This window comes from Malaclemys terrapin, chromosome 19, assembly GCF_027887155.1.
Source record: "Malaclemys terrapin pileata isolate rMalTer1 chromosome 19, rMalTer1.hap1, whole genome shotgun sequence".
In the NCBI taxonomy this organism is placed as follows: domain Eukaryota; kingdom Metazoa; phylum Chordata; order Testudines; family Emydidae; genus Malaclemys; species Malaclemys terrapin.
Genome location: NC_071523.1, coordinates 19,250,417 through 19,266,925, shown reverse-complemented (window position 1 = coordinate 19,266,925; position 16,509 = coordinate 19,250,417). Strand labels below are relative to the sequence as shown.

At 40.9% G+C, this 16,509-nt stretch overlaps 1 protein-coding gene across 5 annotated transcripts in view; it reads right to left on the bottom strand.

Annotated features, from left to right (window-relative positions):
* Nucleotides 1-16,509, bottom strand: part of PRDM16 (PR/SET domain 16) — a 432,507-nt gene that overhangs the window by 11,994 nt on the left and 404,004 nt on the right. For all 5 annotated transcript variants that reach the window (XM_054009215.1, XM_054009214.1, XM_054009211.1 and 2 more), the window contains 4 exons: nucleotides 12,888-13,057; nucleotides 11,610-11,687; nucleotides 4,011-4,180; nucleotides 2,717-2,891 (listed from right to left, as the gene is read on the bottom strand). In XM_054009215.1, the coding sequence (XP_053865190.1) occupies nucleotides 2,717-2,891; nucleotides 4,011-4,180; nucleotides 11,610-11,687; nucleotides 12,888-13,057 (593 nt within the window). The remainder of the gene's footprint in view (nucleotides 1-2,716; nucleotides 2,892-4,010; nucleotides 4,181-11,609; nucleotides 11,688-12,887; nucleotides 13,058-16,509) is intronic.

Sequence of the window (16,509 nt, the reverse complement as noted above, 5' to 3'; positions counted from 1 at the left end):
GATGATCTAATCTGTGCTTCCTCACCAATGCAAGATTGTTCTCTACAGTGTCTAAGAGCTAATGGAGTGAGTCAAACAATTGTCCATTCTTAAAACTAGATTTTGTTCAGTCTGGTTTTAAGTATCCTCACCCTTTGGACTGTAACTTCTATGGGCCAAGGGCCATGTTTTTCTCTGTGCTTATAGTATCAAAATAACCACTCGCCTAGCGACAAAGTTCCACATTGGGATAAGTTTCATTACAAACTTTCCCTAACGGTCAACCTACATCTTCCTTTGTCCCATTGCCCCTTGTTATACTCATATGGACATGATAGGAAGTAAGCTGCCAGCAAAATAAAACAAACCAGGTTAAGAGAACAAGATCCCATTTGGTAACAATGTGTAGTTGGAACAGTCTGAGATGCTGCTAGATGGAATGATAGAAGTTTAATTTCAACTTCTTCACCCAGAACGTTTCCACAACCAAATTAATATTAAAATCAGGAACATCATTGTCCTGTTGCTTTTGTCGAATGTAGGTTACACTAATTACATGGAGGTCCCATTCAAACATTTTTGGCTTTTTTTTTTTTAAACCAAAACAAAAAAGCTTTCAAACTTGGTATCAGCATTGAATGGTTATTTGTAAAAACAACAGAGCATCAGGAACATAATTACAACTGGCCCTGGGAACGGAGTGACATTTGTACAACACAGAATGTCCTTTTTGGTTCCCCTGTAGATTAAATATCACTCAGTCAAAATAAGGTTTAAAAAATTAAGGGGAAACTCAGATGTTTTCCAAGCCCTGGATCTTGTCACTTAGTCTAAACACATCATCAGCATGTTTGTTTTAGAGAATTTTGATCGATTTTCTTTAAGGTACAGGCCCAAATTTGATTCTCCCTCTGGATCAATTATACCAGCCTGCGGAGGAGTTCTCCTCTTGTCTATTTTTTTGTCTACATCAGGCAAGGTTGAAAGATTCCTAATTTCCCTCAGGAAATACAGCGAACCTTTTCCCCCCTGTTTTATTTCCACGTGTGCAATCTAAACAAAAACTCTGGTGAGAAGTCTGTATCTGAGATGGGGTTACTTTATCTTGCTTTCAGGGCTGAGATGAAGGCAACAGAGTAGGGAAGGAAATGGAAAACATGTCTAAATTTCACATTTTTACAAGCATTCTGGGTGAAGTGAAGTGTTGCATTCCACATGTAAAGTTCTAATGGGCTGTCACTATTGTAGCATTGGCAATGAACACGAGGCTGGCCTGCTGGTAAGTTAAGCGCTGAATGCAGTGTAATCATCCAGCACCAGCACAATTTGTTCTTTGTTTATGAATGCAACTGAATATCCAGGGCTGGGTTCACGAGTGATGGAAAAAATGAAGGGATCCATGGGAATAGAGCTGGGCAAAACATTTTGGACCAAACTTTTTTTTCCCCAGGAAAAAAATAAACATTTGGCAACATCTAAACATTTTGGAAATTCTGGTCAGTTTCAGCTAATTGTTGATTTGGGATCTTTCCCCCTCCCACCAAATAAGGAAAAAATAATCTGAAAAAAATGAAACATTATGATTGGACATTTTTTCTAATGAAACATTTCAATTTTTTTTGTTTGAAACAACTTTGTTGAAAAATTTCTTTTAATTTTACTTTAAATATCAAAAGTGTTAAAGAACAACAGAACGAAGAACCAAAATGAAATGTTTCATTCAACCCAAAGCAATTTTTTTAAACTTTTCAATTTGCCGGAAAATTCTAAAATTTTCATTTTCTGTCCTATCTGAAACAATTTTTTTTTACTTTTTGAAATTGCCATTAAATTGAAAATGATGTCAAGTATCAGAGGGGTAACCATGTTAGTCTGGTTCTGTAAAAAGCGACAAAAGGTCCTGTGGCACCTTATAGACAGACATAAGCTTTCATGAGTGAATACCCACTTTGTCAGACACAGTGGGTATTCACCTACGAAAGCTCATGCTCCAATACGTCTGTTAGTCTATAAGGTGCCACAGGACCCTTTGTCGCTTTTTACAGATCCAGACTAACACGGCTACCCCTCTGATACTTGAAAATGATGTTATTCACCCAGCTCTACTTGGGAAGGGGGACCCAACACAGCAGTGAGCCCGAGATGCCAAGTGACCAGACTCTTAACCCACAGCTGAGTTTTGAAAAGTGAACCTCTTGACTTATGATGAGTGTCTGGTTCTTCCTCCGTAGTGCCCTTTCCCACTGAATTCTGTGCTCATGGGAGGGTCCTCCCCTGACACTCGCTCCCAAAGACAGCACTTCCATTCCTCATATGCTACACACCAGTCTGAGCTGTACTGCTCATTCTGTGACAGGGACTTTGGCTCCTGAGAGACAGACTCCTTATACAGAGCTTTCCAAGTTTTTTCTGCAAGGTTGATGGATCACTTGATGGTTACCTGTTCTGTTCATTCCTTCTGAAGCACCTGGCATTGGTCACGGTCGGAAGACAGGCTACTGGGCTAGATGGACGTTTGGTCTGATCCTGTATGGCCGTTCTTATGTAACTTCTTCCACAAGCAGAAAAGAATTGGGACGTTCTGTATAGGGAGTCTAAGTTGAGTGCCTTGCGGGATTCTCATTATTACTCTGATCTTTTCAGACTATTTGAAATCAAGCCCTGAACACGGAGATGGCTGGCCAGCCTTTGAACAGTCTGGTAAGAAGTGTCCATTAGTGTGGCTTTGTTTGTTTACCTTTTATCTGTTAAAGTTGATGCTTGATTCATCTCGCTATTTGCAATAAAATTTCTGATTTCAGAGAAATACGAGTCCTCTTTCTCGTCTAAAAGTGCATGGTTGTCTGGCTCCGAGTTTGGGGAGGAGGCACTGGTCCCAAGGTGGTTAGTAATGACTCCAGAGTGCTGGCTCACTGCATAGGGAACAAGGGACAAGAAAAGAACCAGGAGAAAGAATCAGGTATTGCCAACGCTGCTCTCAATAGAAAACAAGGAGGAAAATTAGCGCAATATCGCATTTACTGCATGGTAAGAATTTACATTGAAAGAACGTTTCAGGAAACAAAAATCTTGGCAGAAAAAGCTGATATCTTCCAAAAGTGAATGTGCACAGGGAGACATAATTAGTATCTTACAGGGACGGGAAATATCATTAAGTACTGTTATCTGGCTATCCTAGGTTCTTCTCTGCCTCCACTACTGCAGTATCTGAGCACCTCGCAAGCTTTAATGAATTTATCCTCACAGCACTGTGGGCAGGCAGGGCAGAGTTATGGTCCCCATTTGACATATGCAGGAACGGAGGCATGGAAAAATGAAGGGCCAGAATTTTAAGAGGTGCAGTAGGCACCTAATGAGATTTTCAAACATGCCCAGGGCACTTTTGAAAATTCTTAAGGGGCTTCAATACCTTTAATAAGTGACTTGCCCAAGGATACACAAGCAGGATGGAGCAGAGCAAGAAAACTGAATCCACGTCTCCTAAGTCTCAACCCTACGCACCGGACTACGCTTCCTCTCTGTTACTATGGAGTTAGCAGGTCTAAATAATACGTCAAGTTTGTACTGTCACACACACATTTCAGCATTGCAGGCATTTACGGTATAAAAACATTGGAGAAGACGAATCCATTATAAACATCTGTTTCTATTTGCTTGTAGCTTTTTCAAGAAATTTCTTCTCAGATGAAAGTTCATATTTTGGGTTTCAATACACAGGTTCCTTCTTGTTAAGTTGTTTTTCACATAAGCAAAAATCTATTTGCTTCCGTTATGTGAGCATCTAAAATATATTATTTCAGCTTTAAAAAAGTTTGTGTGTGAGAGAGAGAGAGAGACACACACACACACTTCTTTGTAATTTTAGAAATGCAAACATCTAAAATAAATATTTTTCTTTTGCTGCCCAGTAATATTCACATACAAGAATGGAGATTTCCATGAATATTCTCATGTGACCCAGAGTGACTTAAATTGGGGATTTCTCTCTCCAGTGCCCCTAACAGAGTTACACAGCAGTGTTGACACCCTACCTGGCACATTCTCATGTTCATGCTTCTTAAGGTGTCGGTCCAAGTTGGTCTGCTGCCCAAAGCATCGGTTACACAGGTGACATTTGAATGGCTTCTCCTTGTTATGGATGTTTCGAACGTGCCGCTGGAGGTTAGAGGAAATGCTGAATGACCTGTCACAGTATTTACACCTGAAAAATAGAAGCAAATGCCAATGAGTGCAACCGAGGGGGGAAAAAAACCTACCATCAAACATCGCTCTATAAATCTTTACTTGACTGAGGACCTGGAAAGCATGGGGCATTAATCATCTCCGACAATTCTGATATTATTATTATTCAAGATGCGGAAAGAAGGGGTTAGGATTAATTAAGAGGTTAGCCAGTCCAAACAAATAGGAACTTAAAAGTAAATAATTACTTTTCCATATATAAATGAACCAACACGAAAGGAGAATTTATGTCTCTCAGGTTTCTTATTTTGTAAAGAAAGAAGAAGGGGGAGAAGGAGATAGAAAGGAAGAGAAAGAAAAGCCCATTATCTTGTAGCTTCACAAGTGACAGAGTCATTTGGAGATAAAATAGACTCTAGTGATTTTTTGTGAAATTTCTAAAGGGCTGAAGGAACAAAGAGATGCTCAAGGTGTAGGCCTATTAGCATATAATTAATAATAATTAATATTTATATTGTGGTAGTACCCAGCATCTGCAAAATAATCTCCAGTCACAGAGGGAAATGCACTCCCTGCCCTGAGGAGTATACACAATCTAAAAATAAAACCATGATTTATTTAGCAAATGATCATGCAAACCAGAAATGGCATTTGTAAAGGTGGAGAAAACCTACCCATTGGTGGGAAGGTAGTTGGTAGGAGACATGGAAGAGAGCATTTAGAAAGGGGTGAATGGGAAAGAGGCTCCCTTTCAAATAAGTCTCTGCAGAACCCACAGTTGATGTGTCAGCAGCTCATTTCCAAACTATGTCCCCCCAACACACTTTATATTCAGTGTCTTTGAAACAAAGTAGGAGTATACAGGCCTTTGCAAATGCAATGGTCCCTCGTGAGCCCTAACCCTCTGCACTCACTTGTATTGAGGAACAAGAATGTACCTAACTTACTGAAGAGGGCAGCTTTGAGCCACAAGGAAAGGTTTCAATATTGAAGATTTCAAACGTTAAGTCCTTTTTATATCAGTCTGAATCTCAGTAAGTTAATACTCATCAAGTCTCTTTTCCCCGAGTCCCATCACTACAATCCACAACAGTGGAATTATTTCTCCACCCTGGACTTCTGCAAATTGTTTAAACTTTCTGGACCAATGCACTCATACCAGCATAAATCCTGAGTAACTATATTTACTTTAAAGGGAGTTGCTCTGGATAGATACAGGCATAAACAAGAGCAAAATTTTGCGCATTAAACCCATTTCCCGCAGAACACAACATTAAACCCTGCTGTTGGCCAAGTCTTGTTAATTTTATGAATGTTCCTAGTCCTATTTACTTCAGTGAGAGTCCTTGGGTATGAGGAAGACCATCAGGACTGGACTCTGTTGTACCATTTAGCTCTGAAACTAGATTCAGCCCATCAGTAAGATGTAATGTTGTTGTTTTTTAAAAAAAACATAAAAGACTCAAATGATGGAGGGGTGGAAGTGTCAAAAATCTATGCTATTGTGGCACACACACCCCTTCTGGATGTGCTACAGCTGTGACTGTGACTTGGTCTTTAAAAATATATTCATATTATCGTTGGAAGTAACAGAGATATATATATTAAACTCTCCCCCCAATATTTATGGATTCCACATCCACTACTGTGTTCCCTACCGTTAAATCACAAATAAGGATCAAGACACTAGATATAATGTAACTTCATCCTCAATACACTAGGAAACACACACAGTCTTTTGCTTTATCACATTTTTTTCAAACTGCCTTTCTCCAAAATTCTTTTCCAAATACATTTCTTTTTTAACTCAACTCTTACAAAATGCAAACTGAACCATCGATGAAAACAGAGCATGATGCCTCTTTGGACGTTTGCTTTTGTTGGCAACAAAAAAGCCAAAGAAATCATTTTATATACGGATGACTAAACATGCACAAGTTTTGTACAGCTCCCTTTCCCTCCCCAAAATTGAAGGGTCTGATTTTCAGATATGTTGAGCATTTGCAGCTTCTACTGAGGCCACCCGAAGATGAGGCTGCCCATCACTTCTGGTCATCAAGATTAAAATGTCCAGATAACAAAATGTCCCGATTATTCCATAGACACCTGGCTACCGATTCCTCCTCTTTGTTTTCTAGTCTTTTGAACTATAGTAAGAACATCATACAGGACAATGAAAGAAAGTATACACTTTGACTCATCAAAGTGGGGGGGAGGGATAACTCAGTGGTTTGAGCATTGGCCTACTAAACCGAGGGTTGTGAGTTTAATACTTGAGAGGGCCATTTGGGGATTTAGTTGGGGATTGGTCCTGCTTTGAGCAGGGGGTTGGACTAGATGACCTCCTGAGGTCCCTTCCAGCCCTGATAGTCTATAATATCATATTTTTGTATATACACACAGAGCTAAATACACAGTAAATAAACAAAGGTGATGCTAAAATTGGCAGGAACCCCCCAATTAAGCCAACCCAAAAGCATGTTAAGCCAATCCAAGAAGCTCCCTATTAGCTGAGTGGACAACTGCAGCTTCCAAAGAACTGGCCGTCGCACTGAGAAATGAGTTCAAACAATGTGTGTGCTGTAAAACAATCAAGAAATTCTCAGGAATTCACAAGCTCTGTCAAATCAAGGGTTCCAAGGGAAGCTGTCCGTGGGTGTGAGCGTTTGGGAGAGGGGAGGGGCACACACACTATAGCTCTGGCAGTCCCATAAGGGGTATGACCACAGATCACACAGGCAGGTCAAACGTCACTGGAAGTGCCGGAAAGTAACACCCCAAGATGGCTCCTGTTTTGATTTGTCGTAAGAACAAGGCACCATAATATTCTAGTTGTGATTTAATCAGAGTATCTTAGTTCTATGATGACTAGCTCCATTACACAATGTTATACATCAGTGTTCTAGCTGCCTGTTGCTCTCCAAGGGTACATCAACCCTTACCCTGGCTTCAGGCTTCAGGCAATATAAAAAGGAAGGGGACAGAGATGCTGTAGATGACACAGATCTCTAGAAATGGACACAGGTCATTTAGCTTCTTGAATGTAGAAGCTTCTACCTCTCTAGCCTTGACTTCTGCGAACTTGCCCCCTAAGATCCGCTCCAAATGCTGGCAAGACTAGCCTTGTGGCTATTGCTCCAGCCACACGCTCGGACTACCACTGCTCTGGCCTCAGCGCTCCCAGTAGCCCTTAACCAGCTGCTCCGTCACCTCCACACCAAACACAAGCTTCTTATCTTTGCGTTCAAGGCTCTTCACTACTGAGCCCTGCCCCACTTCGCTCTAATAACCTTTCATTAGCATCTCCTCCTTCACTCCGGCAGTGTCACCAGCCTTCTCCGTCCACCAGTCAGTGTCTTGTGCATGGGAAATACTCCTTGATAAAAACCCATGCAGCCTATTCCTCCTCCTCCCTCAAATCCCTCTTTAGGGCTCCCCTTTACCATGCTGCCCACATCACCCTTCCTGCTGAGCATGACTAGATTGGTGAGGACTCTTTCCCCGGCCTTCCTTTCCCTACTCCCTTACTCTTCCTGACTCTACCATTCCTCACCCTAGCTTTACCCCCAGTTAAAAAATTAAACCCCAGCCAAACATGTAATCCCCCAAGTGGTGCCAATTGCTCGTATGTTATATCCCAATCCCTTCTGTCTGCTTTGTGTCTTTTAGACTGTATGCCACTTGGGGTAGTGACTGCCTCTTATCTGTGTTTGTACAGTGCCTGACACAATAGGGCTTCAGTCCTCACTGGGGCCTCTGACTGCTACCGTAATATAATTGTTTACTGCTGCTGCTACTATTGTAGGTCTACTTGCCACGTCCGGCTCACATTACTCACATGAGCAGTTCCAGGGACTTCAAAGGGAGTATGCATGAGTAAGGCAAGAAGGATTTGGCCCCATGTTTGTCAGTTTATTTAGATGTTCAGGAAGCCTTTGAAAAGTTTTGCTTGACAGGCCCTTGCTTTAACTATGAGCTATGGGGATCCAGGGTAGGATATGGAGAATGGATAAAGAGCTTGTTAAAAAAACAGAAAACAGAGGGACATGTGAAGGGAGGTATTTCTAATGTCTGTGAGTGCGGGGACGAGGGAGACGTACTGTATTAAATGTGGTCCCAGAGGGGCCAGAACTTGGATTTCTGCTGGTTTTAATCTAAATAAATTACCTCGGCAGAGAGACCAACTTTAAATTTAGGGAAGAGGTAAATGCAGAGGCTGAAGGAAAGTAGAACACAAAAGGAGTTGCAGTTGGTTTGTAAACTCACTGACAAATTGCCAGTGAAATTTATTGCTGAACAATTTAAAATAATACACCGGCAGGCTCAAAAATAATAAGCAGGAACAAATGATGGATAGCAATGAGCCAGAGCTGGGGAACTTTGAGAAAGATCTCAGAGAAATAGTGGACAACCTTTAAGACCTCTAGGACTACGGAGACAGGGTTTAAAAAGCCAGTTGGAGAGAAACAGGCAGCTAGAACACCGATGTATAACATTGTGTAAAGGAGCTAGTCACCATAGAACTAAGATACTCTGATTAAATCACAACTAGAATATTATGGTGCCTTGTTCTTACTACACTATAAGTAATATGATTCCACTTGTAAAACTTTACATTTATTTGAAGACTCAATAACTTGAGCTGTAAAGACAGTAAAAGCCCTTAAACATATGGGTCCATATTCCTTCCCTATGTAACTTCCTAGTCTTGAGTGGAGTTTCACCAGGGATGCATTTAGCCCAGGATCTTTAACAGAAAACAAGAAAGAAGAGATTTTTATTGAACTATATGCAATCTTAAATGACATGGTAAATGTCAGCTGTAGTTGTTAGTTTCAACTTAGTGCAGACAACAGGACATGGGGGCCGAAAAGGAAATTAAAGAAAAACAAATTCAAAACAGACGTCAGGAAGCACATCTTTATAGAAAGAATCACAGATCTAGGGAACAGCGTAACAGGCAAGGTTGCTAAGGCTCCAGGATTGGGTGTAATTCAAGAATCAATTAGATGGCATCCTGGAGGGAATGGACTTTTGAAAGAGGGAATAAGCCTTGTTGAACCAAATGGCCTTTGCTTGTTCTTGATTCTGGTTTTATGTAGTTTCAAAGCAGGAGGGGGAAAGCCCCCACAAAACACCCTTGCATTTCTGCGTTTTAAACAGTAAGAGGTCATTAAAAAAACCTGCTTCTTCTGAATCTTGCTTTGCAGTTCATGGAGAAGGATGACAGAGTCCTGGTTTTTTACTACCTGAGTAGCCAGAGAAATCTGACATTATTTCACAACAAGCCAAACTTATTTTGTCCTCCTCTGAAGGAAATTGAAATAGTTAAGTTTGATTGCTTTGTTTTATTCTTGAGTTCTGAAACATACTGTTGAATTTTAGACTAGATGGGGGAAAAGAACTGTAAATAGGAAAGACTGCCTCCTAAATCCACTGTATCACAAAGATGTGCACACATCATGATACAGTCAAATCATCTTTAACCATTTTGCTTTTAAATACATATGTATAGTACATTAGTGTGTGTGGCTCAGTAACAAAATAAGTAGCACTTTAAATTTTCAAAACATTGTACAAACTTTAGTTAATTAACCCCCATAATGTAATGTATTTTTTCCATTTTACAGATGGGGAAACTAAGACACACACAGGTAAAGTGACTTGCCAAAGGTGAGACAGTTTATCAGTGGCAGTCAGTAACAGAACCTACGTCTCCCAGTTTGCTAATTCCTGCTCTAACAATACTGCTTCTGTATTCAGGCATGTCCATTTGTATCTCAGGGTCTGTGTTTCATGTAGGTGGTTTTGTTCATGTTTGTGCACATGTGAGTTTGAATAATCTTCCAAATTACAAGTGTGAACACGGGAACTGCTTAAAGAGTCAAAAGAAAAGTTGCAACAACAAGAACAAAAAAATCCTGAGAGTCAGCCAGGTCCCTTTACCCGGACAAAGTCAATGTTTGCTAAAAAAGCTTTCAAAACAATTATTGTTGCTAAAGTTGGAAATCGCAGTTCTCAGAGAGCAAAAGAAAATCAATGATAATTAAAGTCTTCTGTAAACAGAGCACTAAGTCTCAGGAGTACTATTCCAATGCAACATTGTCCAGAAGTCAAACCTCTATTACAAAAAAACACACACAGAGCTCATTTTCTGGGAGAGGACCAGATCAAATAAATCTTTATTTTCCTAACCTTTGGTAGGTTGCATGTCTCCTTTTTTGGAAGAAAACTGGACTCACAATCTGTGCGTAACCGGGAGTGTGCATTTTGGTGAAACAAGGGTGCGGAGTGAATATCAGTATTCATTCACTTCGTATCAAATAATGAAATTGAAGAATTAGAAGAAAAGTGAGTGGTTACAAAATATATGCCATTTTAGAGAGGCCTTACAAATAATTCTTTATTTAATGCTTACAATCAAAATTTAACTCTTCTGGAAAGGTTTAAATAAGGGGGAAAAGTGGCTTCATTAAGTTAAGCTAAACCACCAAAAATGTCCAGTATGTTTGACCAGATGGCCTTTTGCTGTTCCTAAAATTGTTTATGTTTGCCTTTAGATGGTCAACATCACAGGTCTCTGTAGTTAGCGTAGAGATACCCCTTGGTATTAATTACTAAACCACCATCACAACAATGAAAGTTACCTGAATTGTTGATATTAATGATAAGCCTCAATAACAGTAACCAAGGCTTGTTCTGAGAATTCTGATAAATATTATGATAAACCTTGGTGAGGACACAACTTGTCCTTCGCTTGTGTGAGCTCAGTTTTGCATGTACATATGCCTACAAACATTTTTTTTTCTAAATTTTTGTGAGCAACCAATAAAACTAATTGGAAAATTGAAAGGAAAAAAAGTTTGGAAAATTTTCCCACCATCATTTTTCAGTGAAAAATATAAATTTTCCAATTAGCTCTACTAAATTTTCAAACATTTGCACCAAGTGCATTTTGCATACAAAGTTTCTAGCCCTTGAATGTGCCGGGGCAAACAGGTATAAAAAGGGTGTGTGTGGGTTTGCACATGTGCCATTTTGTGCACACACAAGTGCAGACTGAAGTGTGTAAATCAGGCCCTTTGCTTATGATAACCAATACTTTCAAACTGACGAAGTTCATATTTATGTACTTACTTAGATTTCAAACAAGATATACAAAAAAGGCTCACTAATCTGTTATTCAAGGCATCTCTGGCAAACATTAAAAGAAAACTAATCTGGCTAAACCCAACAGCTAGCTCACCGACACCCCCTACAAAACAGTTGGAGACAGTCTTCAGCTCTCATTGAAGAGAATGGTTAATGAGAGAGTTAATCACTATGTGTAATACAATGTTACTACTGTATTGTGCAGGGCTAATGTTATTGAAATCAATGGAATGGCATAGTGGTGAACCAGGCTCTCAACATGAAGAGAAGGGATATTATCTGGGCAAGAGTATCACCTGTAGGGTTGTTCTCCTGTGTGTGTCCGAAGATGCCTTGTCAGATTCGCTGACCGGGGGAAGATCTTACCGCAGTACCTAGGAAGGCAAAAATCAAAGTAACCATGAGTGCCTTAATGCTCTCCAATACAAGGCCACTTCATAACCCCCTAACTCTCTATCCCTCTCTGTCACTTATTTTGGTAACATTCCCAAATGAGAACATTATCCTTTCTCAAATGACCTGTGCAACAACACACTATTAAAGTGCAGGAGAAACTGGTACAATCAATTGTATTTAAGATGCAAACTAAAAGGAAAAGGGCAAAAGACAATGGGTTATGCTCAAATGCTGAGAATGAACAGGAAAGCAGGATCAAATACCCATCATTACATGACTATAAATTACCATTGTCTGGAAGAACTACTGCAGGTGCGACCATCTGCTTCGAACCAGGTGGTTCAGCTTTAGGAAGTGGTAAGAGACCAGAAAGCAGGAAAATAAGAAAGGGAACTGGATTTCACAATAAACACAAAAGGAGGAGTGGATATATTTACACACAGAGAATGCACCATGATAACAACAAATAAAGCTTTAAAATTCTGCCACTGCAAAACCTGACAGTTAATGTTTCCATGTGGGGAACATGAACCAGCATGGATTTACATGAGGAATAATAGAACCCCGGGATTTCTGAATACCTAAGTAAAATCTCGGACTAAAGACTAGATGTCAATTGTGGACAAAATGGATGCATCCACCCTCCCAAAAAGGCAATGAGAATTAGCACAAAAATTGGTAATTGCACATAAAATATGGGTGTGTAGACGCAGATTATTATTACTCAATATGCATGCTCAGATATGGGGTTTTGCCGATGGAATGGATCCAGAAATATTTTTGTGGCTATGCCTACATTTGACATATTGCTGCATAAAATATCATTTTAAGTGGCAAAGTTTCGGATTGTTGAGGCTACAATGAGCTTGCATTATATAAAGCCTTATTTTAGCCGCCCCTCCCCCCCAAATAAATTTGTTTTAGAAAATTATCTTTGGCCTGAGAATTGCTAGATTAAGGTTATAGGTAAAAGGAGGATGCTGAATTTTCTTCAAACAAAAACAAACAGTTTTAGAATTAATGTGTCACCAGAATCCTCCTCTCAGATTCTGTTCTGTGTATCTTTTCTCCACGTGCCCCATAACATGTCTGTATTGGATGTTGCCTTAACAAGTATGGAACCAAACTCCCAAACGGAGCATCTCAGGTTAGTTCTACTGGCAGTGCCTGTCCTTTACCTGCAGGTATAGCGCTCCTTGCCCTTGCGCAGGATGGGGTCTGACAGCGTAGGGGGCGGGGACCGGAAGTTGAAGGAGTGATGTGGGAGGGGCTGCAGGGATGTGCTGGTGTCTGCTTTCATGGCCGCAAAACTCTCCAGTTTCTCTGTCATAGTTTCTATGGCTGACATCTGTTTGTACAAGTAGAGAAGTCGTGTTATTAAAAGCCACTGAAAGAAGAACGCCGGAGGCACAGAACATGTTTCTCAGCTGTACTGTGTGTTTCCGAGGCTACTGCAGGCTCTAGCTCACACCCTCAGAAGCCAGCTCAACAGAGTAAAATAGATTCACTTAAACCCAATCAATGCCCTTGGAAATAATTAACCAGGCTCTGAGAAATCAGACGAAGATTCAGCTGATAAAGCCAAGCTTGGGTGTGCAATAAGCATCAGAATTTAGAAGCTGTATCAGGCACATTTCTATCGTCTGCTATGCCCATATGTTGACTTTTGGCACTAATAACAACCTCAGAATGCACTTGGCTTCTCTCTCCCCCTATCTAAACGAGGCTTGGGGCGGTGGCGGTGAAACTAGATAAAAGTGTTGAATGCAGAAGTTGTAGAGCAAACACTTCCCTCAAACACAAACCAAACACAGGCTGGGAATGTAGCATACAGCATTTCGTTTTTAACAGGGCATCCACTACACGTACAGTCTCACCAAGGACTTCAGAGGGAGAGGGAGAGACAGACAACCCCCGCGTGAAGAGGAAAGGAAGGTTTCAGACTGGAAGTGGCTCACAGGGAGGAGGCAGGAGAATTCTAGATGTATGGAGGGGGAAAGAGAACAAGTGAAGGAGTGATGGCCAGCCATGGAGAAGGGACAGAGATGAGGCTGAACTTGGAGGAGTGAAGAGAGCAGACAGGGAGTAGGTGGATGTGAGGTCAGAGCTAGGATGGGGTGAGTCCCCAGAGAGTTTTGAAAGCTAAGAGGGCAATGTTTTAATTAGACACAAAGAAGGCTAGGAAGCCAGTAAAGGCGATGAAAGGGTGGGTGTGATATGGGCCCATTTCCTGGAGTGGAAGAGAATTCCAGCCAAAATATTCTGGGCTCCTTGCAGTTGAGAGAGTGAGGGTTTAGAGAGGCCATAAACTACATGTTTTAAAAACCTACAGAATGGGGAGGTGCGGAGAGGGGATGCAGGGTTGGAGGATTCAGAAAGTCACAGTGGCATGACACAGTGTATGTCTACACTGCAATTAGACATCTGTGACTGGCCTGTGCCAGCTGACTCAGGCTTGCACGGCTCGGGCTAAAGGGTGGCTTAATTGCAGTGTAGACGTTCGGGCACAGGCTGCAGCCCAAGCTCTGGGGCCCTCCCAGCCTGCAATGGTCACTGCTCTATGAAGAAGGTGCATGAGCAGGGATGCTCAATACTAATGGGTCTTTATCACCAGTAATTTCTAGGATTTATGGAAGCTGATTCATCAATGGCTGTCAGATCACACGGGAATGGGATCGGGGTGCTGGAACAATTTGTATCGTGGGGGTGCTGAGAGCCATTAAACCAAACTGTAAACCCTGTGTATGATGGAAACCACTTCAAGCCTAGTTCCAGCACCTATTCATTGGATTAAATGACCAAAGTGTGATGGATAAACAGACCCAGGGGACAGCAAATAAATCCAGTCACATGCAGAAATAAATATGGAAAAAAGCAAAATGAAACGTTGTTACTTTCATTAGAATCAAAACGCTCATGCAGGAAATCCCAGGGAGAAATTCAATTTAGAGGAACTGGCCAACATTATTAACATTCGTTTCCCCACTCATGAGGATTCTTTCAAGACACCAAACTGAAAATTTGGGTGAAACAAACAAGCAAGCAATAAAACTGCCTCTTCGCTGCAGATTACATCATAAAGAAAAAGTGAGTGATGGGGGCAGTGGGATCCTGTGAGCTGGAGAGCCAGCCGCAGAGCAGGGGAGACAGTGAGTGAGCGGAAGGGAGTAGGAAGCCATATATCAAGACCTAGATGCTCTAGTGTACAGGAAGGGGTGACCTTTTGCACGTTTACACTATATTAAACTGGGTTGGGGGTATGAGAGCCAAGATATTGTTTGAAGACCAGCCATAAACCTTAAAAAAAGAGGAACAGTAAAGCCATTTCTCATTAATAGAGCCACAGCCCGTTAGCTGGAGACTCACAGCCTATGATAAATAGTAAGTAACACTTAGCACCAGCCATTTGAAAAGGTTACTTGAGCATTTACAGCAAAAGTCCTGCCCTAGCTGCCAGTCATGTAACAAAACCATCATGTTAAAATGCTATCCGGATCTTTTAGAGCCATGTCACTTTGTCCTTTGCTAGAATACCTGGAGATATCTTTTGTTGTGCCCTGTTCTTTAGGCACTTAGTCAGAGATGTTTGCTAGCATGACAGCTGTGGGCTTATTTTAAAATTCTAAACACGGGTCATGGCCTCTCTAGTGGTAAGAGGTGCTTTGTTATTTAGGGAACAAGTGACTGGGATAATAAAAAAGAAAGGAAGAAGAAAAGAAAGTTAACAGGTGGGAAAGGGTTTGCCATTAAGTAATCATGAAGTCATACCATTTATTTATGTTGTCTAGAGGTTCGTTTAAAATAGACCATGTCAGACTAACTGAAATCATTGGAGAGGGGCTGCAGAGAAATCCTGGATGAGAAACTAGAGCTGTGTGGAGTTCATTTGGCTTTAAGGGAGAAATGCCTTTTGAATGTTCAGTGTGTAAACCACAGATTAGGGCTCTGTTCTAAAGGCTCCACTACCCAGAACTTCCTAAAAGGTCAATGGCACTATTCACATCCGGAATGGCTGCAGGATCCGGACCTACAGTAGGAGTGAAATCCATTCATTTCTCAGTTGGGTTCCAGTTCAGAGAAATACTGAAATAAATACACACGTGCATCTAGATTAATATGGACTGTAAGAAAAGCACAAAGACATATAAAAACCCTTTAATGTTGGGATTTAGGCAAACAACATCCCTGACATTAAACGGGTGGACACTATGGATGAATTCCACACAACTCTAGATAAAAGCATCTTCTCTCTCTGCTTCCATCTATATGATCAGATTAACTACATAACATGGGAACAGTATGGCCATTTAATTATTCCGATCAGAATGAATTTACAGCTCAAGATTAAATATCCTTTGTACAGGAACCTATTGTACTTTTTAAAAAGTAGTTATCAGGAAGTTTCAGACTGAGTGATATTTAGGTTTTAGACTATTTTGTGTAATAAGCTATTAGAGATAACCAGGCCTTCCATATCTTTTTTTTTCCATGGGAAGAGGAGGGGGTCTGGACTTCATGAACAATGTTAATAGCCTTCCACCCAATGCCTGCTCTTATTCGGGGCTTGTAAATTTCTCACCGTCTTGCTGGACCCCGGCTTTGCCTTAGTAGCTCCTCCCTGCTATCAGATCCTTTACAGGCAGATATCCCCACTATTCTAATTCACACAAACACAGGATGTTCCTGACCAGCCTGTCGCTATTATCCAGCTAGCTTGAAGGAAAAATCAGGGGAAGTTATTAACCAAACTCTCGGGCTGATGCGAAACAATGAAGGAACTAAGTTTAGCCGTGAAAGCAG